This window comes from Berghia stephanieae, chromosome 7, assembly GCF_034508935.2.
Source record: "Berghia stephanieae isolate SIO BIC M18660-M18661 chromosome 7, UCSD_Bste_1.3, whole genome shotgun sequence".
In the NCBI taxonomy this organism is placed as follows: domain Eukaryota; kingdom Metazoa; phylum Mollusca; class Gastropoda; order Nudibranchia; family Aeolidiidae; genus Berghia; species Berghia stephanieae.
The window spans coordinates 14,932,504-14,959,087 of NC_088366.1; the positions used below are offsets into that span (position 1 = coordinate 14,932,504).

Consider the following 26,584-nt stretch of genomic DNA (forward strand, 5'->3'; position numbering starts at 1 on the left):
AAATAAAAAAAAAGAGTTGATCCCACATGACATGTATAAAAATAGCTCTGTTTGTTTTGTAGTCGGAGAAAGCCTACTTTTGTCGGGTAACCAATGTTTTTTAGAAAAGTGAGTGGAGCAGGCACTTACGGGGAAAAGTCTTTATCTCACATGACATGAATAAAAATAGCCCTGTTTGTGTTCTCGTCGGAGAAAGCCTACTTTTGTGTCGGGTAACCAATGTTGTTGTTTTTTTTTAAATGAGTGGAGCAGGCACTTACGGGGAAAAGTGCCAGAAGACAATAGAGAATAAAAAGCTATTTCTTGTTATCATCAATGTTTTTTAACTGATTGACTAACTCAACAACTAGATACTGTATTTGGCACCAATAAAATTTATTTGAACCAAAATACTTCCATTTTTCCGTTCAGTTTCAGTGGATCTTATAATGAAGTTTGTTAATCTCTGTAAAGTAGCATAAATTATTGTAGAACAGCTTGACATGACTCTAAGGCATGGAATAAACCCCACAGTTGTCAGGGTACCAGTGTTTTCTAACTGACTGATTCACAACCAATGTTTTTGGCATCAATAACAATTGCTTGGTCGCTCGATACCAAAACATTCCCATTCCATCATTCAGTTATATTAGGTCTTATGATTAAGTCTGTTACTCTGTTGACTATGGGACACTGTTAAAAAGGCTCGTCTGAATTATGTGGAATGAAATGACAATCTACGCCTGAATAAATTCAATTTGGCTCTCAAGAAAACGATTTGGTTACACAATAGAGACAAACCCACCATAAATATTTTTATTTTCTTCTTCTAAATCATTCATATTTTTCTCCCACCCCACCTCGTAAACCTTTGAACTTTTTTTATACACCGCAATACCTACCAATGAATGTGCTCAAAGCGTTTCAGAAATGGTCCCAAATCAACAACAACATATTATAACTTGTAGGACATGAGGCGCAATTAGACAGAGACAAATCAAAACTTGTGACATTCCCAGCCCAGGACTAAGTCACCTACTCTCTCTCTCTCTCTCTCTCTCACTCTCTCTCTCTCACTCACTCTCTTTCTCTCTCTCACTCTCTCTCTCTATCTCTTTCTCTCTGTCTCCCTCTCTCTCTCAATCTCTACCAATCTATCCATCTATATATCCATCCATCCATCCATCTGTCTGTCTATCTATTTATCTACCCATCTCCCTCCCTCTCAACCTACCTACCTACCTACCTACCTACCTACCTATCTATCTATCTCTCTATCTATCTATCTATCTATCTATCTATCTATCTATCTATCTATCTATCTATCTATCTATCTATCTATTATCTATCTATCTATCTATCTATCTATCTATCTATCTATCTATTTATCAACCTATCTATCAACCCATGTACCACTCTCTCTCTCTCTCTCTCTCTCTCTCTCTCTCTCTCTCTCTCTCTCTCTCGCTTTAAAACGTGTATAAACAGCATGACGAATCTTAATCGCATGTAAAAATAATAAAAAAAACATATACATAAAATAAAAAAATAGATAATATTCGATCATAAAATAAGAAGAGCGGTAAATTGTAACTCATTTGAAAATGAAAAGAACTATTAATAAAAATCAGTTGAACGAAATAGTAAACATTTCTGAATCACAGGCATTCAATTTCCCAATTTGATAAAATTCCCCTTGACAACCGAACAAACACCGCGGGAATGGAATGACGAAAGAAAATTGACAAAAAAGAGAAAAGGGGGAAAAGAATACAAACAAACCCAACACAATTATATAAAATCTTCAAACTTCAGTGACCAGCAATAAATCTAATACCGACTCCATTTAAACAAAATGTACCCTTGTCCTCTTTCCAATATAACTACCGTAAACCTTTCAAATTTGACGTATTATTTTAAGCTTCAAATTCAATAATGAATAAAATACATCCGGGTACACATTTATAATATAGCCCGACAGTATCTACAATCTACATCGCCGTTCATCATTCTTTCCTGGGCATGATCAGATTTGAATCGGATGCACTTTTAACGACAATTCAAATCGATGAAAATAAATTTCTTTCTTGTTCACAGTGGAAACTTCTTTATATACTTATATATATATATATATATATATATATATATATATATATATATATATATATATATATATATATATATATATATTTTATATATATATATATATCACCAGCAATGATTGGGTAGCTGGATCTGATAGATTTGTCGGAAAGTACTTTGTGATAGACTAGCGTCCTATCTTAATGGTAGCAACAACTGCTATTGCCCGTATCACGCTATAGAAACCGTGATAAACTCCGGTTCGACGGGCCTAATGGCTCTGAAGGGCTCCTCATTTAATTACTCGCCTTTTAAGGCTTTCTCTTTTTCAAAATATCACCAGGCCTTAAGTAGCAAACTTTTCATCTTTCGAATTGTCTTAAAGAGAGAGAGAAAGAGAGAGAGAGAGAGAGAGAGAGAGAGAGAGAGAGAGAGAGAGAGAGAGAGACGGAGAGAGATAGATAGATAGAGATAGATAGATAGATAGAGAGAGAGAGACGGAGAGAGAGATAGATAGAGATAGAGATAGAGATAGAGAGAGAGAGAGAGAGAGAGAGAGAGAGAGAGAGAGAGAGAGAGAGAGAGAGAGAGAGAGAGAGAGATTCCCATGAATGTGGCATGGTGAATTCCACAGTCCTATGTGCGTGTCTCGGCCTCACCAATTATCGACTTCGTTCTCTCCCATGTCCTTATTGTCTCTGACACCCACACACAGTCTAATTAACAATAACTCTTCCTCTATCCGTCCGTCCATCTATCCATGCATACATCATCCGTCCATCAATCCATCCACACTTTCAACTGTCCATCCTGCTAATTATTATCTATGCAGCCACGCTTTCACCTATCTATCCATTCATCCCTCCCAACATCCATCCATCCACCCATCTCTTCATCATTCCATGCTGCTAATTATTACCTATCTAACCACCCTTCTCAACATCTATCCATTCATCCCTCCCAACATCCATCCATCCACCCATCTCTTCATCAGCCCATGCTGCTAATTATTACCTATCTAACCACCCTTCCACCTATCTATCCATTCATCCCTCCCAACATCCATCCATCCACCCATCTCTTCATCAGCCCATGCTGCTAATTATTACCTATCTAACCACCCTTCCACCTATCTATCCATTCATCCCTCCCAACATCCATCCATCCACCCATCTCTTCATCAGTCCATGCTGCTAATTATTACCTATCTAACCACCCTTCCACCTATCTATCCATTCATCCCTCCCAACATCCATCCATCCACCCATCCATCTCTTCATCAGCCCATGCTGCTAATTATTACCTATCTAACCACCCTTCCACCTATCTATCCATTCATCCCTCCCAACATCAATCCATCCACCCATCTCTTCATCATTCCATGCTGCTAATTATTACCTATTCAGAAAAGTGAGTGGAGCAGGCACTTATGTTGGTAACAACAAGATATGAAGTGAGTAGAAAAGTGCCAGAAGACAATAGAGAATAAAAAATTTTTTCGCGGCGGTGGTGGGGTTTGAACCTGCGACCTTATTGGTACGACAACTCCGCCTGGCAGGTGAGAGCGTGGCTCTACCGTGTGAGCTATCCACGAACACTAAAATATTCGTTTCAAACCCAAAGTCATTTCTAGATCCCTCTCTCACCCACTTCTTGAGATCGCCGATTCGTTCGCCACCATCGCGAAGTAATTTTGACCAGCAGTTAAGCTTAATAGCCAATATTCTCATCACAAACATATAACATAGAAACGATTGAGACATTGAGTATGCTCCGGTGTATGGGGTGAATTTTTAATTCAGAAAAGTGAGTGGAGCAGGCACTTATGTTGGTAACAGCAAGATATGAAGTGAGTGAAAAATTGTTATTCTCTATTGTCTTCTGGCACTTTTCTACTCACTTCATATCTTGTTGTTACCAACATAAGTGCCTGCTCCACTCACTTTTCTGAATTAAAAATTCACCCCATACACCGGAGCATACTCAATGTCTCAATCGTTTCTATGTTATATGTTTGTGATGAGAATATTGGCTATTAAGCTTAACTGCTGGTCAAAATTACTTCGCGATGGTGGCGAACGAATCGGCGATCTCAAGAAGTGGGTGAGAGAGGGATCTAGAAATGACTTTGGGTTTGAAACGAATATTTTAGTGTTCGTGGATAGCTCACACGTAGAGCCACGCTCTCACCTGCCAGGCGGAGTTGTCGTACCAATAAGGTCGCAGGTTCAAACCCCACCACCGCCGCGAAAATTTTTTTTATTCTCTATTGTCTTCTGGCACTTTTCTACTCACTTCATATCTTGTAATTATTACCTATCTAACCACCCTTCCACCTATCTATCCATTCATCCCTCCCAACATCAATCCATCCACCCATCCATCTCTTCATCAGTCCATCCTGCTAAATATTATCTATCCAGCCAGCCTAACATCAATCTATCCATTCATTCATCCCTCCACCTATACATCTCTGAGAGAGAGAGAGAGAGAGAGAGAGAGAGAGAGAGAGAGAGAGGTAGTCCATGCTGCTAATTATTATCCAACCAGCCACCCATCCATCCATCTATCCATTCAATGATCCCTCTCTAGATCCATCAATCCATCCATCCATCCATCTCTTCATCAGTCCAACCTGCTAATTATTATCTATCCAGCCAGCCTAACACCAATATATCCATTCATTCATCCCTGCATCCATCCATCCATCTCTTCAAGAGAGAGAGAGAGAGAGAGAGAGAAAGAGAGAGAGAGATAGATAGAGAGAGAGAGAAAGAGAGAGAGAGAGAGAGAGAGAGAGAGGTAGTCCGTGCTGCTTATTATTATCCAACCAGCCACCCTTCCATCCATCTATCCATTCATTGATCCCTCCATCGATCCATCTATCCATCCATCCATACCTTCAACACTCCGTGCTGTTTATTACTATCCAACAAGCCACCCTTCCATCCATCCATCCATTCATTCCTGTCCTTCATCAATTCATTAATCCATCATAAATCTAAAGATTTATCTCTAATCTTCTATTTCCCGTTGTGTAATTAACAAGTCTTCCTCAATCGACCCATTCGCTTATCCACCAGTTCATCCCTCTAAATACGCACACATACACCATCCATGGATCCATCCATCCATCCATCCATCCATCCATATTTTAACAAATCCTTGCTGTTTTGTTATCCATCCACGTATCTATTCATCCATCCATTCATTCCTCCATGTATCCATTTACTCATCCGTCTATCGATGTATTTATCTCTCTATTTATTCTTCCACCCATCATGGGTAAATAGGTTCATCAATCCACAATCCATCCATCTATTCTTCAACATCTCCATCGATTGATCTGAATCACAATCTCGCCCATCCATCCATCCATCTACCCAACCACCCACTTATATATCCATCAGTCCATCGTTCCATCCATCCATCCATCCATCCACCCATTCATTCATCCAATCAAATGTTAATGATACCCGACTATAAGCAAAAAGCGGCAGAGAGAGAGAGAGAGAGAGAGAGAGAGAGAGAGAGAGAGAGAGAGAGAGAGAGAGAGAGAGAGAGAGAGAAAGGAGTCTTAAAGGCGATATGTACTGTACCTCAGTTACTCTAGTTACTCATTTTCCTTTCTCATCTATTTTCAATTTCTCATTTATCGCATCGCTCGTGATAATTAAACTCCCTCTCCCGAGCTAATCCAGACCGAATTTCTTCCAACCTTTCAAATAAATTAAATACATCCAGAGGCGTCGCGTATCTTTGGACGCTGGGGGCTATGTACATTATTAATAGCCACAATCGCCAGGCTCTTCGGTTACCCGCCCTTCAATTCATTTCATCAAGTTTCTTTCTTAGGTTTATATCAATCAACTTTCTCGTCCTTTCCATTTCCGTTTGAACACAGAATCATGGGAGTCTCATCCCGCCCGTCGGTTCGATTCCTTTTCGAGGCTATGATATTACAATATTAACTCTCCTCAGATCAAATGCGTTATTAACCCCCTTTACACCTCAATCACAAACATTAAAAAAATATCTTATCAAAGAGAAATGCCCCGCGGCTCACAGAACGCTATCAATATCCACATCTTTATTCTTAGTTACATAGATACCCCATGTTCAATTTAACCAGACGTGCCTTCGTCTTGGATTCAAGAAGAAAAAAAAAATCAAACAAGAAAAACAGTGCGAATAAATTCAGATCCCATCCAACAATAAAATCAGACAAAAAAGGGTAAGAATAAATTCAGATCTTGCCCAACAATGAAATCAAACAAGAAAAATATTTCATTAAAAATAACTATCAGGTCTTGTTTTTTTTGGGTTTTTTTTTGGGGGGGGGGGGGGGGGGGGGGGGGGGGGGATAAGTTCGGGGTTATTTCAATATATCCAGTGAAAGAAAAGTTTCATGGGAGGGGAATTAAAAAAAAAATTCTTATCATTGTAAGACAAAGTAGATAGATCGAACTAGATGTATCATGGAATGCGTGGAACACAAGATAAAAGGTAATGAACAAAAATGAATATCACAGGTTTGGGGGGGGGGGGGGGATAAACCAGACAAGGAACGTTTGGGGCTCAAAAATCCTTCAACAGCCGCTGATAAAAATAAAATAACATTAATTTTGTGATTTTTCTTTTTTTATTGACTGAAGAAGGGTTTTGATCCGAAACATTTCGGTATTTATTGTTGTATTTTTTTATTTTTTTTATTTTATTTTTTACATTTTTTATTTTCGTATTTTGTTCTTTTTCGAAGTTGTTATATTATTCATTTTTGTTCATTAATGTTTATAGTTCACAGCTTCTGTCAGAAGTTCAGTATCAGGCATTCAAGACAAGTAGTGCTCTGCTCTACAATACGTTGTTTTTTTTTTTACACTCTCAAGTGAAAGACTTCTTGGCAAATTCGGGGTAATTTTAATCGATCGATATGTGACGTATATATATATATATATATATATATATATATATATATATATATATTATATATATATATATATTTGTCTACTTACCATAACGATAAAGAAAAGTGTTTTTGTCAGAGGACGACAAATTGATGCTATGCGTTTAGATAAAATACTCATAACATCCGCCAGCCGGATATAATGTACCAACGCACAAAACTATTATGAGTAACCTTAAAACGTTTATAGTCTGATTGACACATGGCTGGCTTAAATAGATAATAACTAAGAGTTGAGTGACGTCAATTTCGTTCCTTCTATGAGATTGCTATCATTTTACGAGTCGTAACGACGCGTGCAAAACTTTTAGGTCATTTTTGAAAGGTCTAGAGGATCGATCTTTGTATTTAAAACAAAACAGAACAAAACAAAACACCCCCCCCCCTCCCAAAAAAAAGAACAAAAACAAAACAAAGATGATGGATGAACAGAGAGAAAACATATTATGTAAAATATAATAATGAGAGAACTAAAGAAAGAAACAAAATAACATCTTTTTGAGTAACAGGGACAAAGTAAGATTTGTGTTATTATAAACTCAGAAATTTGGCAAGGGTAGTTAATCAATGTACCTACGATGAATAGTGGAAGGAAAGAATGAGAAGTATAGGAGAAGAGGTAAAATGAGCATGAGAGCTTGAAGTTTGAGGGAGTAGTTGACAAAACTAAAGATAATGAGAGGGAAGGAAGGGGGGGGGGGGGAGAAGAGAAAGTTGAGGATGACAAAGGTGAGGAGGAAAGGAGGAGTCGGGGGTGGGGGTGGGGGTGGAAGAGGGAGAGAGATTGGAATCAGTTGCAGTATCAAACAGAATAATTATGAGCTCAGGAAGAATGAGGAGAAGAAGGAGAGTCGTGAAAATATAATAATAATAATAATAATAATAATAATAATAATAATAATAATAATAATAATAATAATAATAATAATAATAATAATAATAATAATATTAATAATAATAATAATAATAATAATAATAATAATAATAATAATAAGAAGAAGAAGAAGAAGAAGAAGAAGAAGAAGAAGAAGCTGATGATGATGAGGAGGAGGAGGAGGAAGAGGCGGAGGAGCAGGAGGAGGAGGATAAGGATGAGGAGGAGGAGGAGAAGGAGAGCGAGTAGCAGAAGAGGGAATAGGAGGAGGAGGAGGAGGAGGAGGAGGAGGAGGAGGAGGAGGAGGAGGAGGAGGAGGAGGAGGAGCAAGTGAAGGAGAAATAAGGAGATGAAAATAGAAGAGCTTTTGTGGCTAAATGTGCTCGCTGAACTCGTAGCACTTTACCAGGCCCCCTCCCCTCCCTTACCAAAAGCAATACATTGTATATATAGACCGAGATATGAGGTCTTGTAGCCGCTAATGATTCTTCCTTTTTCGAGCGTTTTTTCTTCTTCGACAGAGCAATGCTGTTACCGGCTGGTCGCTCGTGTTACACTTGAGTACGGTCAGAGAATGCGAGTAAAGGGCCTTTCCCTAGGACACAACTTAGTTCGCTCACAGCGAGTCTCGAACCAAGTTGAGTGTCCTGTCACAAGACCAATAAGCCGTAAGAGGAGGAGGGTAGGCTGGCAATTAGCAAAATGGGGAGGAAGGCAGGTCAAAAATATTTAGAAGTCAACAAAGAGAATTATATATATATACACACACACACACACACACATACACAAAAACACACACAGTGTGTGTGAGTGAGAGGGAGAGGGAGAGGGGGAGAGAGAAAGAGAGAGAGAGAGAGAGAGAGAGAGAGAGAGAGAATGAATAAATGGAAGGCAAACAAACAAACAAAAACGAAAATACATACATTATAGACAGCCCTAGATCGTTCTTTCAATCAAGGTGTAAAAACAATGAAACGCCAAGTCATTAACCTTGAAATGGAAAGAGACAATATAACGGGGCGGGTTGTTTGTGTGCCGTATCATCAAAGCAAGGTAGCTCCAAGCCTCATGAATATTGATTACATGCAACAGTCGGTTCGGGCGGGGATGAAAAATAATAAATGGAAAAGAAAATATCGAAAAGCAGAGAGAAGGAAGGTTTGGGGGGGGGGGGGAATAAAAGGAAACAAAATAAAAATAGAAACAACTTTATGAAATCAACCACTCCGACAATTACAGAAATGCACCGGAAGTGGTCAAAGAGAAACGAAAAAAATGTAGGATGCAGTTTTTGAAAATGCATCAAAGATAGGATGAAGTGGGAATTGGATACTACTAAGGCATGGGTCCTCAAGAACGCAGAGATCCACAAGAACAGATTTTTTTAAAATAAAAAAAAAAAAAAGATAAGGGTCTTTTAATGTGGACAATTCAATGTCTATGAAAATCAGTTGGAAAGAAGAAAAAAAACATGCTAATGAGGAAGTCTGAAAATATTCCTGTTTGTTGTTATAAAACGAATAAAATCAAACTTTGGGCAATACCAGATGACGTCAACTGTCAAACAAACAAAAAAAAAATAATAAATAAAAAAATAAACAAACAAAAAATAAACAAACAACAAAAACAAAGAACATTTTCAAGTAAATGGGATTGTTGGGAAAGACTAAGATATTGTGGCAAAAAAACCTTGATCTCCCTTTTAAAAAGGCAGTTGACCAGGCAGGATTGTATACAATACACATGAGAACTACCATCTCAAAACGGTATTATGGAGGGATGAATTCAAACTTGACAAAGGAATTTAGAATTTAAATGATAACTGAGACGAACTTCGAGTTTGTTTGTTGTTTTTTTTTTTCTTTTAAAAAAATTGTTGTTGTTAGTTTGTTTAAAAAACAAAACAAATTTAAGAAATAAATTGTATCTATTCTGAACAATAACGTAAAGGAATTATAGAAAGTTTGATATTTTAGTGGCAAAATTTTCAATTTCCAGCATTAAGTTCACCCCGCCATCATTCTGCTATAGGACCGTGAGTCACAATATGGATTTCATTGTTGTTATGGATGACAATGTGAAATTGAATGTAAGCTTCAATCTATTATACGAAAACAGATAAAATGGACGATTCGGGTTTCCCGTTATCAACAAAACAGGATGAACGAAAGACCACAGACGAATTAGATAATGTGGTAGTGGTGTTATTAAGATGAATAAACAAAAAACATGTTTTTTGGAAAAAATGGAAAAAACTTCTCCATCACAACAATTATAATAAGCTTACAGTTTTGTGTTCGACTTGACTATTATCGTTGCCATACTCTGAATAAACACGTATTTATTATTTTGGTTAGAAAACTCGCCCTTCAAATATCAATTGATTATTATATATATGGTCCTCATCTTAGCAAAAACTCTAAAACTTCGGACTTTGCATAGTGCTAAGTTTGAAAGTTTCTGCGAGAAAAAAGTCATTTTAATCGATCGATAGTTGGAGGACGAGTCTTCGGGTCTAAATTTTAAATACTATTTATTTTGTTTTTTATTTTTAGAGTACGGGCAGTATAAATCCTGGCAAAAGTTTTCCCTCTTCGCCAGTCTCCCTTTTTGGCTATGTGGTCTTGTGGTATGACACTCGCTATAGGATCGGATGATCCTGGGTTCCAGCCTCGTTCGGCACATCGTTGAGCCCTTGGAAAAGACTCTTTACTCACATTCTCTCATCGTACTCGGGTGTAAAATGAGTACCTGGCCGTTAACAGCGTTTTCTCTGTCCGAAAAAAAATTCAATATCGCCTAACAGGCGTCAAATCTCGTTCTACATGTTAAGTGCTGCTGTTGACTAGGGACCCCTTGTAAAGCACTTTGAGCACGTTTAGTAGATATTGCTCTATATAAAAGCTCAAGTTTTTAAAAAAGCTCAAGTTTTTCCCTCCCACAATCAACTCACCTTCTTTACACCTGGCGTTACCAGAAGCGGCTTCGTCACTGTAATCGCCACAGCTGTCGACCCCGTCACAGACCAAGCCTTCATCTATACACAACTGATTATCACATAGAAAACTATTCGACCCGCAGGAACCTTGGTCTTTATGATCTGAAATATAAAAAAAAATCAAATCAAAAAGATAAAATAAAAAAAGGTCATTAAAACAAAAGTAAATTTTAACAATCAAAAGAGTTCTATGGCGGACAGTTTATCAATTTTATGTTCTTTTATTTTTGACTAGACCCGGTCTATCCTTAAATATATTCTTTTAAGAGTCTAAAAGTTCCTTTAACACTTCTAGGTCATGAAAACGCTGTAAAAAGAAGCGGCTAAGCCTCTCCTTACCAACCATAGTAAAATCATCACATTCATTACGATACAGCCAACATTTTTATCATTCTGACTTCTCTTGTACATCACAAATTTTTAAAGAGAAATGATTGTTATAGTTATAAAAAATTAACACTGTGTTGTGGAACTCGTTTTGCTAAAAAGAAATAATTGTATAGCAAGATTTGTGGGGCTATAATGTGGTCTATTGGTATAACCCTCGCTTTCGGATCGGAAGGTCTTGGGTTCCAGCCTCGCTCGGCGCATTGTTGAATCTTTGGAAAAGACTCTTTACTCACATTCTCTTACTGTACTCAGGTGTAAAATGAGTACCTGACCGTTAACAAGTTGTCTCTGTCGTAAAAAATTGTATAATCGCCTAACAGGCGAGGACGAGAGAGACGCATGCGCACAACCAACATGACGTTCTCTCTCTAATAACTTTTCCGCCAGTGACGTCACAGACTATGGGTGACGTCCAATCAAGGGACGCTACTCTTCCGCTAATCTCATTCCCTATACGCAGGACATGGACGCTACACATAAACTATTGACTGACGAGTTCTGGCGTTCATTCCATTTGCAATTATTCGAATCAGAATTGGTGAGACCATTCAGTTTGATAATAATAATTTGTACATTTGGCGCTGACTCACACCGGAACAGGAAGCGGGCAGATAGGGGCAGTAACTCTCTTAACCCTAATGGACCAAAGAATTGACTGCACGGGCTATCTCTAAGGCTGTCAATGTAACGAATTTGGGTTCAGAGTTGCATAATATTTTATATTATTTCAAATGGAAAAGCAAGTTCTTGTTTCAGAGGAAAAAGAAGAAGGCTGAGGACGAGGAGGAGTAGAAGGAAGAGGAGGGAGGGAGGGAGGGAGGTTTGCTGGAGGATGAATGGGAGAAGGAGGAGGAAGAATAAGAGAAGGCTGAAGAATAAAAAAGGGATATATAGAAATAAATAGAAAAGAAGATCGTGCTTTTAGTAATATATAATATGTTTATGGATGGGTACTCCTTGTGATAAATTCGAGTTGGCATTCACTGCAGTCACCGGTAAAATCTAATAGTAACTAATAGCAGGGCCGGCCACAAGTCTTAATCAAATGAACCGAGTGGCCTTGCATCAAAGAGAACCAGAAAATGGCAGAGTCTGGCTGGTCAACAAAAGGAAATGGCCGTTGTTGATTGGTGACTAAATGGAATCTTACAATAACGAGATGACTGGACTGTCGTGCTCTGGAAGAACTCATATTTTAAAATTTGGCCAGAAAACTCGTCCTTCAAATATCGATCGATTTAAATGACCCTCATCTTGGCAAAAACTCTCAAACCTTGGACTTCTGGAAGTCCTAGGTTTGAAAGTTTTTGCCAAGATGAGGGTCATTTAAATCGATCGATATTTGAAGGACGAGTTTTCTGGCCAAATTTTAAAATATGGGTTCTTTTAGAGTACGGTAGTGGATTGGTAGGATTTTTATTTCCTTTACGATTTCTTTCTTTTCTTTTATCAGTGAATGAATAATCCTTTTCTACGACTTGGCCGGGAGTCCCGATAGCTCATTTGGTAGAGCACTTGTTTTACAAGCCAAGGGAACGGGATCGATCCCAGATGGAGTTGAGATATTTTTTTCCTTCTGTTATTCTCTCTCTCTCTCTCTCTCTCTCTCTCTCTCTCTCTCTCTCTCTCTCTTTTTTTTTCTTTCTCTCCCTCTCTCTCTCTCTGTCTCTCCCTTCTCTCTCTCTCTCTCTCTCTCTCTCCCTCTCTCTCTCTCTCTCTCTCTCTCTCTCTCTCTCTCTCTCTCTCTCTCTCTCCCCCCCCGCGCTCCCATCACTTCTCCCTTTTTTCCACCGAGCAGTGATTTGGTAGCTTGATCTGATGTGGATATGGCGAAAAGTACTTTGCGCTAGACTAGCGTCCTATCCAAAACGTAGAAAGCAAGTGCAATTGTCCATTTAGAGAGTGGGATTAATTCCTGCTCCATGGGCCATATGGGTTAGGGGCTCTACTTTTTTCTCTCTCTGTGTCTTGTGTTGACTTTCCTTTTTAGGCTCATGTGGGATTGAATTCTTTGCCATATGGTTAATCTACTTATATTTCTATTCTTGCTTTAGGTATTCTCATCATCTCACAGAATATATAATAGAGCAATTATAGGACCAACACAGAATTAAAAGAGCCTTTATATAGCGCAATATCCACTACAAGTGCTCAAAGCGCTTTACAAAGGGTCCTTGTCCAACAGCAAGACGCCTATTAGGCGATATTACAATTTTTTTCCGACAAAGATAACGCTGTTAACGGTGAGAAAATGTGAGTAAAGAACCTTTTCCAAGGACTCAACTATGCGCCGAGCGAAGCTCGAACCCAGGACCTTCCGATCGGAAAGCGAGTGTCATACCACAAGACCGCATAGTCCTGATTCGACTAGACGATAACAATTCCTCTGTGCTATACCCCATGTTAAAAAAGCAGTATTTAAAAAACCCAAAAAACTCAAGCATTTTGGTAGCGTAATATCCACGAAACGTGCTCAAATCGCTTTACAAGGGGTCCCTAGCAAATAGCAACAATCAACAATCAACAATTACGACGAGACATAAGGCCTGTTAGGCGAATTTACAATATTTTTCTTTTCGACAGAGATAACGCTGTTAACAACCAGAAACTCCTTTTACATCTGAGTGCCGTGAGAAAATCTGAGTTAGGAAGGAGCCTTTTTCAAGGACTCAACTATGCGCCGAGCGCGAGGGTCGAGCCCAGGACCTTCCGATCCGAAAACGAGTGTCATACCACTGGACCATATAGCCGTTTTCTTCATCCATTCTATAAATTGTGATTTTACAGCAACAATACCACTCAGACATAATACCGCTACGAGACGATGGGTCACGTATTCAAGTCATTCAAGGCAACACCTTTCTCTCAAGAGATGGTAAGGTTAAAAGATTGTTAAAAATTAACATTTTACCTTCTATCTCTACATGGAGGTGTCAAAGTTTAATTGATGCTTAACCAGTTAACTGCTGTACTCTGGGAAAACAAATTATTTAAAAGTTGGGCCAGAAAACTCGTCCTTCAAATATCAATCGGTTTAAATGACCCTGATCTTGGCAAAAACTTTCAAACCTGGGACTTCCGGAAGTCCCAGGTTTGAGAGTTTTTGCCAAGATCAGGGTCATTTAAATCGATTGATATTTGAAGGACGAGTTTTCTGGCCAAATTTTTAAATTCCGTGTTTTTTTCAGAGTAAGGCAGTTAACTTGGTCTAAGGAGATTAGCCTTGGACTACGGGGGTCCGGGAAGTGATAATTGGCGATAATGAAGACAAAGTGATGTGTGGAAATCCGTAATGGCTGTGTAGTGAGAGATGAAGAAATATACGTTTTACGTTCAGGACACGATGTATGTAAGGCCTAATAGCACGTAGAGAAAGAGACAGAAAATAAAACTATTAGAAATAGAGATATGGTTAAACAAAAAAAAAAAAATAAATAAACAACAACAACAACAAAAAAACAAACAAACAAACAAACGACGCATGATATCAGCGGTATAGAAATATAATTAGGTATAAAATATAAATCATTATAATATATTTTTTCTCTTACTTTTTTCGTTGGATAAGCAAGAGGACAGTAATATTCTGTTTGACTGAGTCGGTGAGTTTAGTTAATGAGGAACGAAGAAGAAGAAGAAGAAGAAGAAGAAGAAGAAGAAGAAGAAGAAGAAGAAGAAGAGAAGAAGAAGAAGAAGAAGAAGAAGAAGAAGAAGAAGAAGAAGAAGAAGAAGAAAGAAGAAGAAGAGAAGAAGAAGAAGAAGAAGAAGAAAGAAGAAGAAGAAGAAGAAGAAGAAGAAAGAAGAAGAAGAAGAAGAAGAAGAAGAAGAAGAAGAAGAGAAGAAGAAGAAGAAGAAAAAAGAAGAAGAAGAAAAAAGAAGAAGAAGAAGAAGAAGAGAAGAAGAAGAAAGAAGAAGAGAGAAGAAGAGAAGAAAGAGAGAAGAAGAAGAAAAGAAGGAGAAAAAGAAGGAGATGCAGATGAAGCAGTAAAAGAGACCATGCGATTATATATATATATATATATATATATATATATTATATATATATATATATATGTATATATATATATATGTATATATATATATATATATATATATATATATATATATATATATATATATATATAGTCAGGATAATCAGAAAAGGAGATAAGACGAAACAGTTAAAAAAACAAAACGTTGTTGCATGATCTGAATGATTGGCATTCCAGCATCCCAATGTATTGGCCTCGACGTCATGTCAGGAGCCAATCATATCAATGTATCTGGCGTTCTTCAGCCAATCAATTCAATGTATATCGCGTCCCCAGAGACCCGTGTGGCAAAAAGCCTGACAACTTGTTGATCCAGTAAGGAAATTGGAGACAACTGTGTGGGGAAATCGGACGTGAGGGTCACGTGATGGAAACCACGTCCAATGTAAATTTCATTACTTTCGGTTTTATGTATTTTTGATGGAAGTTTGACTCGATTGTGATGTTATCAATCATGGAAATGACAACTTAGATGGATAATAGATATTATGTGCTCACTCATATCAGGGAGGCTATAATGTGGTCTTGTGGTATGACACTCGCTTTCTGATCGGAAAGTCCTGGGTTCGAGCCTCGCTCGGCTCATAGCTGAGTAATTGGAGAAGACGCTTTACTCACATTCTCTCACCGTACTCATGTGTAAAATGAGTACATGGCCGTTAATAGCGTTGTCTCTGTCCGAAAAAATTGTAATATCGCCTAACAGGCGTCATGTCCCGTCCTAAATGTTAAATGTTGCTGTTGGCCTGTAAAGCGCGTTGAGCACATTTAGTGAATACTGCACTATATAAAAAAGCTCAATTTTTTTTAAAGTCAGCCTATTTGACCAATTTCATTTCAAAGTGAGATAATGTTATGTCGTTTCAGACACTGTCTTATTATGAGTATTGGAAACATAGCATAAGTTATATAATATATTTTAATTATGTTGCGTTGGAAAATGAGGGATAGCGTAACTTGTTATGTTACAAAGTATAGTAATATTGAATGTGGTAAGTTACTAGATGGGTGAAAAAGATCGCAAAACTAAGGTCACAATGTTAAGTCTCCAATAATGAGGCACTTGAAACACATTTCCCTTCTCATTTTAGACGTGAATAAGTTCCTGTCCTATTATAGCTCAGTTGGTAGATCACTCGCTTCACACGCACAGGGACCAAGATCGAACACGGCTGCAGTCGAGATTTTTATGAACCCCCTGTCCACCCAGCAGTGAATGGGTATATGAGTGTTAGATTTGGCTGAAAGTACTTTTCCGTTAGACGAGCGTCCTATCCAAAGGATAGCAAGCAATTGCTATTGTCCATTTCCCGTTATAGAAACCGGGATAAACGGAAATTCCTTTGGGCTTTCGACAATCCCAGCGACACAGCAGATAACAACACAGCGGATGATGTGTTATTCATTTGGCCAAGCAGTGGTCATCTATAATTAAAATCGCAAAAACTTAACACGCAACAGAGGTATGTGTAAGTGGCAACTACCATGCCCAAGCCACATGCTCACTTCGGCGAACAAAAGGTTGTATATATAGGTAACCATAGTGTAGGTAATTGTGTAGGTGATGCGATGTGATCTTGTGGTATAACACTTGCTTTCGGGTCGGAAGGTCCTGGGTTCGAGCCTCGCTCGGTGCACAATTCAGTCCTTGGAAAAGTCTCTTTACTCATATTCTCATACCTTACTCGGGTGTAAAATGAGTACCTGAAATTGTAACACGTCGTATCATTATACATGTTATCCTCTTTGGTCAACAAACCACGTTCAAATATAATTGAACTTTATGTAGCGCAATATCAACTTAATGTGCTCAAAGCGCTTTATAAGAGGTCCCTGGTCAACAGCAATATTTAACGTGTAGGACGGGACATGCCGCCTGTTAGGCGATATTACAATTTTTCGGACAAAGACAACGCTGTTAACGACCAGGTACTCATTTTACACCTGAGTACGATGAGAGAAAGTGAGTAAAGAGCCTTTTCCAAGGACTCAACTGTGCGCCGAGCGCGAGGCTCGAACCCAGGACCTTCCGATCCGAAAGCGAGTGTTATACCACAAGGCCACATGTTAATATAGATGTTTTCCGAGAAAATACCTCTTTCCTTGGTTTGTTCAATTCACTTATCGAAGACAACAGATCATAAAAAGGAAGTTTCCGCTTATACCTTTGTTAAAAAACAAAACATAAATAAAAACAAAAACACATTCAAATATAATATTATAGAAGTTTTCCGAGAAAAAAAGCCGCTTTCCCTTGGTTTGGAATTTTAAGCATTTTAATCGTCAATACGCTTCAACAGTCATGACGTCACTTCCCTCGTAATGACGCATGGAAATTTCGTAACTGGCTCTAAACTATAGGAACAGTGGCGGACGTCCTTATGACCTTATGAAATATTTCTCTAGAGGAGAAAAACATTATAAATATGATTATGTCTTGACTTTTATACATTCTGATCACGTATGACAAATGAAAAGTTCTAGCCATCAAGAAGAATGAAAAGTACCGATTTTCTTTGTTTAGAACCACGCTCTTCGCCGTTGCTGGGCGACGTGACATCAGACTATTGAATCCAATTGGTGCGAATGAGCTGTCGTGTATTGATGCTATCCGCCAGTCGGATAGAACGGACCAACAACAAAATTATGTGTTACCTTGAACGTTTATGGTCTGATTGATATTATAATCTAGTGACAACTAATCCTTGTTTTTGTTTTTGTTTTTAAGGGTTTTACGGCGCTTGCAACACATTTAGGTTATATCAGCGCCAGTAAAAAGGAAGAAAATGGATAGTAAAAGTTCTAGAATTACAATTAAAGCACCAAGAAAAGTAAGACAAAGGGGAACTGAGAACAAATAGGGATCAGATGTAGATCCCAAAGAGCATCACCATATACTTAGTTTGAAATCACCTATAAGTCTCATCAGACACAAGCACAAATCCAACAAGAGGAACACACTCAAATGCTTACATTATACATTCAAATAAAAATAATATACATAACAGAGAGTGATTTACAAGGAAATAAATATCATCTCCCAAAACAATAACTATGCATTTGATGTTTCCCTCCAACAGGATTCCGGCCAGTGCCAGGACAAAACCAAGTAATCTCATTCGAGACAAAGACAGAAAGCATGTTGGAAAACAGATATAAAGGGATAGAAGACACAGTATGTACCTCCCTGCCCGCTATGGGAGGTCAGGATCCCCACACAGCAACTAATCCTTAGAATGGCTATCTACAAACAATAACAAAGAGCTGAGTGACGTATTATTTCCCTTTATAGATAGAATGAGAGTTGACGTCATTCAGGTCTTTGTTATTGTTTTTTTTTTTTTTTTTTTTTACATCCACGTATATGAGTAATTGGATTCAGTAGTCTGATGTCACGCCGCCCGGGAACGGCGGCCATCTTGGTTCTAAACAAAGAAAATCATTTACTTTTTATTCTTCATGCTGGCTAGAACATTTCATATGCCTTGTGATCAGAATGTGTAAAAGTCAAAACATGATCAAATTTATGGGGTTTTTTTTTCCTCTGGATACGCTTTTATGCTCGCCGGGGAAATATTTCATACGCGTCCGCCATTGTTCCGATAGTTTAGAGCCAGTGTTACTAAGTTACCATGCGTCATTAGGAAGAAAGTGACGTTACGACTTTTGAAGAGTAATCTCGCTTAACTGTATTATCCAGACTATAAAAGTTCATGGTTACACGGAGTTTTGTTTGCTGCTCGGTTAAACTTCCGGATGACAATGTTGTGAGCTTCTTAGCCAAAGCGCATACTATCTATAGATATGGCAAAAAACAAAACCAAAGACCCGATTGACGTCAACTTCGAACTATCTATACAATATGATACAACAGATTGTAAAATAAAGCAAAATAACGAGAGAAAAAGTAGTTGTAATAATCAGCTGTAGTAGTAACGCTAAAGGCGAGTGAGAGATGAGACGATGGCGTTGCTATGGCGAATAAACAAAACAATGCTGGGACAGGAAGTAGACTGCTTCTACCTTTGTCCACATCATCTGTCTTCTTTAATTAAATTGCTCGAAGCTTCTATTCCATTTCATTGTAGTTATTTATTTCTTCGAGCTTCAAGCAGCAATATTTGCCTTTAAAAAGACGTATATCCATTGTTCTCGATAATATGTAAACTTTTTTTTTTTAATTGAGCATTAAAATAAATAATTATGCCCTTCCGCCACGACATTATGAGATATCGTCGCCTAGGCATTCTACGAAGGAATATAGATAATTCATCAAACAAGATGTCTGATTCTGATGTCAACAGGAATCACCCATGTTGTCTAATTGAGCAAATAGGGGGTTAATAATCTTGCTCAAGGAAAAAAACAAAACGAAAGTGCCTGAAGCGGGGCTCGAACACGGGACCTTCCGGTCACAGTGCAATGCCTTATTCACTCGGCCACTTCGTCCCTCATTATATATATATATATTATATATATATTATTATATATTATATATATATATATATATATATATATATATATATATATATCCTCTAACCGTGCTCAAAGGGGTCCCTAGCCAACCAGCAACAATTACAATGTAAGACGAGACATGACGCCTGTTAGGCGATATTACAATATTTTTTTTTCGGACAATGATAACGTTGTTAACTCACTCAACACTGACTGTATCCGTAGTTTATCCGGGTTACTTTTACCCCATGCCTATTTATTCCGTTTTTATGAGGCGTTGTTGTATCCAAGCTAATGCTTTTAGTAGTTGAATAAAGCTATCTATGTAAATGCTCATTTTTAATACAAGTTTTTTTTCCAATTTTGAAAAGTAGCAAAAATCTCTAGGATTGAGTGAGTTAACGACCAGGTACTCGTTTTAATAATGATATAATAATAATAATAATAATAATAATAATAATAATAATAATAATAATAATAATAATAATAATAATAATAATAATAATAATAATAATAATAATAATAATAATTTATTCATCCAAAAAATGGAACTTCGGTTACAGACGTGGCATGCATAAAAATGAATAAACACAAAGTTGAGAATCTATGGCGACAATGTACGTATATGTATATGTATTATATATATATATATATATATATATATATATATTATATATATATATATATATATATATATATGCAAATGTACAGAAATGTAAAAATATACACCTAGTGAGTAATGAACCTTTGAAAAGGACTCAACTCTATTCGCCACTCAGAGCGGGACTGGATTCCAGGACCTTCCTATCCGAAGGCGAGTGTCATACCACTAGACCACATAGCCCAAGCCTTGTATGTATTTTTTATTTAAAATTCTACAGTATACTCGATTTTTATGTATTTAAATAAAATCGACACAATACATACCGTAATGACCAGGTAATTCATATTTTATTACTTATTTAAAACCAAAATTTACATATTTTCAGGTCTGATAACAGAATATAATTATAGGCTTGATTTAACAGTGTTGTAATGGAAATTTTTTATTTCGAGTCGGCTTGAGCGTATTTCCATTACAGCAATGGGCCCATAACGATTTGGGTTATCAGACCTGAAAATAGATGATACACATCGATTTAAACTAAAAGCAACTGGATTACAAGCTCGAAACCAGGGATTTGTGGGGGGGGGGGGGGGTTCTGTCCTGTTTCTTTATTCTTTCCCCTTATTTGAATTTTGTTTCTGTGATTAATTCAATGACGTTTTTTTTTTCCATTTTAATATTATGTATTGTTTAGGTATTATCACTATCTTAATTACCATTGTTCGATTGTGCCTGCCCCTCCCCCCCTAATATTAAAAAAAAGTCTCAATCCTACACAATCTGCATATAACAGTGAGTGGGACACTATTAAATCAAATATGAATCAGTGTGAAAGAAATATTTTTAGAAACTGACTCACTATTACTATCCTAAGGATGGAAAGCAACAATAAAATGTTTCAATCAACGAAACCCGGGACATGATCTAGCCTCATGGGACATTATAGTAATATGGCAATAAATGACCACTTTATTATCGTTATCAGAGGCAATATGCGAGCTGTCATAATAATATAATAATTATTATTAATATGATCATTGTCATCCGTATCATCGCTGTCATAACACGGGCAATTTCCCGTCCAGGCCCATTGGTATTTAGTACCAATTATCGATGCAGGTGGATACGTGTGTGTGTGTGTGTGTTTGTGTATGTATGTGTGTGTGTGAATGTGTGTGTGTCACATTGCCGTGTTGGAATAACAGGATAATTGAATGTGATATCTGACACTAATAGACTTGACAGGTCGAAATCGTCTGTTACAAATCATACGATAATCAGAGATTGGGAAGGGGGAGGGGAGGGGAGGACCTGCTGCAGTGACAGCCTCCTCTCATACTACGGAGCTCAAATTAAATATCGTGACCGACCACCCCAAAACGGTGTTATGTCAGCTTGTACAAAACTCAGAGAACTGTATGTTAAGTCTAAATTAATGCAATTTGAGGAAAATAATCTGGATTACATTCCGTAAGATAAAATGGCTTGACAAAATTAGAAACGAAGAAATGTGGAGAAGATCAGGATAAGAAACCATTGAATGATAATTATACAAAATAAAATGGAGAAGGACATACATTAAGAAAACCAAAGGCCAATATCACAAGGACAGCCCTACAATGGAATCAATGGGAGCGATCTATATTACCTTTAATTGTGCTCGAGGTCAATGTTCCCACTTAGGGAATGAGATTAGTGGAAGATTAGCGTCCCTTGATTGGACATCACCTTACAGAGAGAACGTCAACATGGTTTTGCGCATGCGTCTCTCTCGTCGTCGCTTTCGGTGAAGTGTCTCGGGAAGCGAGGACTAGAGACGTATGCGCACAACCAACATGATGTTCTCTCCCTGATCACTTTCCCGCCGGTGACGTCCAATCAAGGGACGCTACTCTTCCGCTAATCTCATTCCCTATAGCGAAAAATGTTCACAATTTGAGAAATATCCAACATCGCAATTTTTTTTGATAGGTTTTGATATCTCAGTTAACAGAGCTATCAAATCAAAAGCAAACGGATCGTTTTCGAATCTGGATAAAGTAGAGTTTTTTGGGGTTTTTTTTTTACCTGGTCCCTGTGTCCATCGAGCAGTTATTGAGAAACTGTTACATCAGGCGGAAAGTTCGCCGCAAAAGCGTCTAATCCTAAGAGTAAAAAATGAGCTTTATATAGCGCAATATCCACTAAATGTTCTCAAAGCGCTTTACAAGGGGTCCCTTGTCAACAGCAACATTTAACATGTAGGACGGGACATGACGCCTGTCAGGCGATATTACAATTTTCGGACAAAGACAACGCTGTTAACGGCCAGGTACTCATTTTACACCTGAGTACGGTGAGAGAATGTGAGTAAAGGGCCTCTTCCAAGGAATCAACTATGCGCCGAGCGCGAGGCTCGAACCCAGGACCTTCCGATCCGAAAGCACAGAGTAGTATTAAGCAATTTACTATACATTTTATCGACTCATTAAGGTACCTCTAGATTTTGATATTAAGCAATAAAGACGCCTATTTGAAAATATAGAAATTCACAATTAATAGGAGATAAAAATTGTAGTCGTTATATGTAGTTAATTTAAAAAATCAACAATTTTTCCTCAGAAGGAACATAATATAACACTTCAAAATCCTTAAAATATGTCGTAGACTGGCATCAACTTTCATTTTCAATAAGTTTTAATGACTTTGAGATTCTCATGAAATTCGTAAATTGGAGCCAAATTCTCGTAATTCTACCAATTTTTCATAGTAGTACGCATGTCTGTAAATATAATAATATATTGCCTATTAGATGCTGAAAGAATGGTGATACAATTATAATAAAACGAAACTTATGGAAGGTGAAAGACGACTTAATGATAAAAATAAAGAAATAAGGAACATGTGATAATTTAGAGTATGCCGATGTTGTAGAGGAAATCTGCCATATTTTTGGTTACAATCCCTATAGATAGTATGCAGCTGACGTCATTCAGGTCTTTGTTATTGTTTTTTACTATCCGCATTTATGAGTAATGCTCACTGAACTGTATTAACCCGACTATAAACGTTCATGGATACACACAGTTTTGTGTGTTGGTCCGTTATACTTCCGGATGGCAATGTTATGAGCTTCTTAGCCAAGCGCATACTATCTATACGAGTCATACTTTGAAAAATAAAATACATTTTTTTAAATGGTCAAAAAACTTGGCCTTCAAATATCGATCTATTAATATGACCCTCATCTTGTCAAAAACTCTCAAACCTGGGAGTCCAAAGAAGTCATGAAGGAAGTCTCAGGTTTGAGAGTTTTTAACGAGGTCATTTAATTTCAATCGATTAATATTTGAAGGACGAGTTTTCTGGCCATTTTAAACAAAAATGTGTTTTTTAAAGAGTTTATCCTTCATTGATAAAAAGGACTCTTGTTTCTTAAAGTTTAAATTTATCTTGTCCTTTCCGTCTTAATATCAGTTTGACGTCGTTTGTACATTTTGTTAGTGTTAGGCAAAAATATGCCATTATTTCATTTAGGATTTCTTGCGCATCGTGCGTGGGAATGTTTCATATTCGAAGATACGAGATACAATTATTATCGTCACATGCATCGAGATCTTCCCAGCATTATCCTGGGAACACGTTTGTCAATTTTCATTAATCATCATCATCATCATCACCATGCTTCGAGGATTGGCCTTATTGTACCGTGGATTCCGCTTATGTCGACGTAGAGTGAATTGATTTTTCACTGAGGTCGATGATTTTTCGTGCATTGCCCCGTTGATTGCTTACTTAATATTATGATATATTGAACAAGCCCACTTTTTTAAAATGGATAGGATCCGAATCGTACGAAATCGTCAGCATGTCTAGGTCTGAATGACTATCGGCAGTAGAATGTCTAGGTTCGTATGGGCATGGGCAGTAGAATGTCTAGGTTCGTATGGGCGTGGGCAGTAGAATGTCTAGGTTCGTATGGGCATGGGCAGTAGAATGTCTAGGTTCGTATGGGCGTGGGCAGTAGAATGTCTAGGTTCGTATGGGCATGGGCAGTAGAATGTCTAGGTTCGTATGGGCATGGGCAGTAGAATGTCTAGGTTCGTATGGGCATGGGCAGTAGAATGTCTAGGTTCGTATGGGCGTGGGCAGTAGAATGTCTAGGTTCGTATGGGCATGGGCAGTAGAATGTCTTGGTTCGTATGGGCATGGGCAGTAGAATGTCTAGGTTCGTATGGGCATGGGCAGTAGAATGTCAATGTGCAGCAAAATGTCTTGGCTCATATGACCATGGGCAGCATAATGCTTAGGTCTGTATGACTATGGAATGTCTCGCTCCATGGGTAGCAAAAATAGGTGTACGTTCGGATGGCTATGGGCGACAGTATGACGAGGTATGTGTGACAACATTATGTTTTAAAAAATGATTTCAATGTATTTTTAAATAAGAGGCAAATGTGTTAACGTTTAATGGAAATAAGTGACGAAATAAACAAACAGACAAACAAACAAAAAGCAAATTAATAAACAAGTAATTGTATATCAAAACGATACAAAACATTTAGTTGTGAGTTCCGTATTTTCCAATTTAACTTGAAGAAAAAAATAAAGCTGACTTTTTAAAAATGGGCATCGAAAAAAAGTTACTTTGACATTTTGTTACTTTTTATGTACTAATTGTTCCTTCTTTGTGTCAATGTGTAAATAAAAAGGGGAAATTAACCGCGACAACATGAGGTAAATAACTGGACTTCTTCAGCTGTATACAACCTGTTTTTGCGTTGTTTCTTTTTTATTAGCTATGTAAACCCCTATCCGTAAATTGAAGTATACTCTAAAACAGAAGTCAAATATATCTAATTAGATAATTTCATGTTAGATGTTTTCTGATCTGTATTCTTTAAATTGCAACAAGAATTGATCCATTGTTTTATTGACATTAGTTACCCAAAAATAAAAATATAACGCAATATCCACTAAACGTGCTCAATCGCGCTTTACAGGGGGTCCCTGGCCAACGGCAACAGGTAACGTGTTGAACGAGACATGACGCCTGTTAGGCGATATATCCGACAGAGACAAAGCTGTTAACGGCAGGTACTCATTATTTTATACTTGAGTACGGCGAGAGAATGTGAGTAAAGAGCCTTTTCCAGGGACTCAACCATGCTTCGAACAAGGCTCGAATCCAGGACCTTCCGATCCGAAAGCGAGTGTCATACCACTAGACCACATAGCCGCACACAAAAAAATATCTGACAAATTTGTTTGAAAAGCCGTATTCCGACAACTGAATGATATGACCTTTTTATAACGGAACGAGAAGAGTGGCAGGCTGGGGGGGGGGGGGGGGGGGGCGGGAAGAGAGAGAGAGAAGGGTAGGGGGAAGAAAGAGAAAGGGAAGGGGGGAAGGGGGGGGGGGGGTAGAGGGAAGGGAATTGAAAGGGAGAGAATTAATTTGAAGAGATAGAATTATTTGTTTGAGAAATATTAGCTTTCGGGCATCTTGCTAATGCTAATGATGTTATTGTGAACTCTGGCGGAAAGGAAATTAAAACGTCCTCTAAAGCAGATCAGCAGGCTGCGATCAAAACAAAATAAATCATGTGATCATTCATTAATACGCTGAAAAAAAATATAGTTATTCAATAAGAAACGGACGGATTATTTCCCTTATTATCATTGGCATTGTTATCGTCACGGTCATTATCGTAATCATTATTATAACATTATTATTATTATTATTATTATTATTATTATTATTATTATTATTATTATTATTATTATTATTATTATTATTATTATTATTATTATTATTATTATTATTATTATTATTATTATTATTATTATCATTATTATTATTATTATAATTATAGCATTATCAATTATTATCAACGCAATTATCTCCGCCATCTCTATCATATTTTTTTTCAGTGTCGTTATCATCGTCATTATCATCATAATCGTCATCATCTTCATCTTCCTCGTCCATCATCATTGTCGTCGTGTCGTCTTCATCATTAACATCATCGACGTCGTCGTCGTCGTCATCATCGTCATCATCATCATCATCATCGTCATCATCATCATCGTTATTCCTATCATAAAATAATATTGTAATCATAATGATGATGATGATGATAATAACAATAATGATAATAATAACAATAATAATAATAACAATAATAATAATAATAATAAATAATAATAATAATAATAAATA

The 26,584-nt window shown here is 37.4% G+C and overlaps 1 protein-coding gene across 3 annotated transcripts in view; it reads right to left on the reverse strand.

Annotated features, from left to right (window-relative positions):
• LOC144976762 (uncharacterized) overlaps positions 1-26,584 on the reverse strand; it is a 181,830-nt gene that overhangs the window by 28,381 nt on the left and 126,865 nt on the right. For all 3 annotated transcript variants that reach the window (XM_078921164.1, XM_078921166.1, XM_078921165.1), the window contains exon 6: positions 10,855-11,001. In XM_078921164.1, coding sequence (XP_078777290.1) covers positions 10,855-11,001 — 147 coding nt within the window. The remainder of the gene's footprint in view (positions 1-10,854; positions 11,002-26,584) is intronic.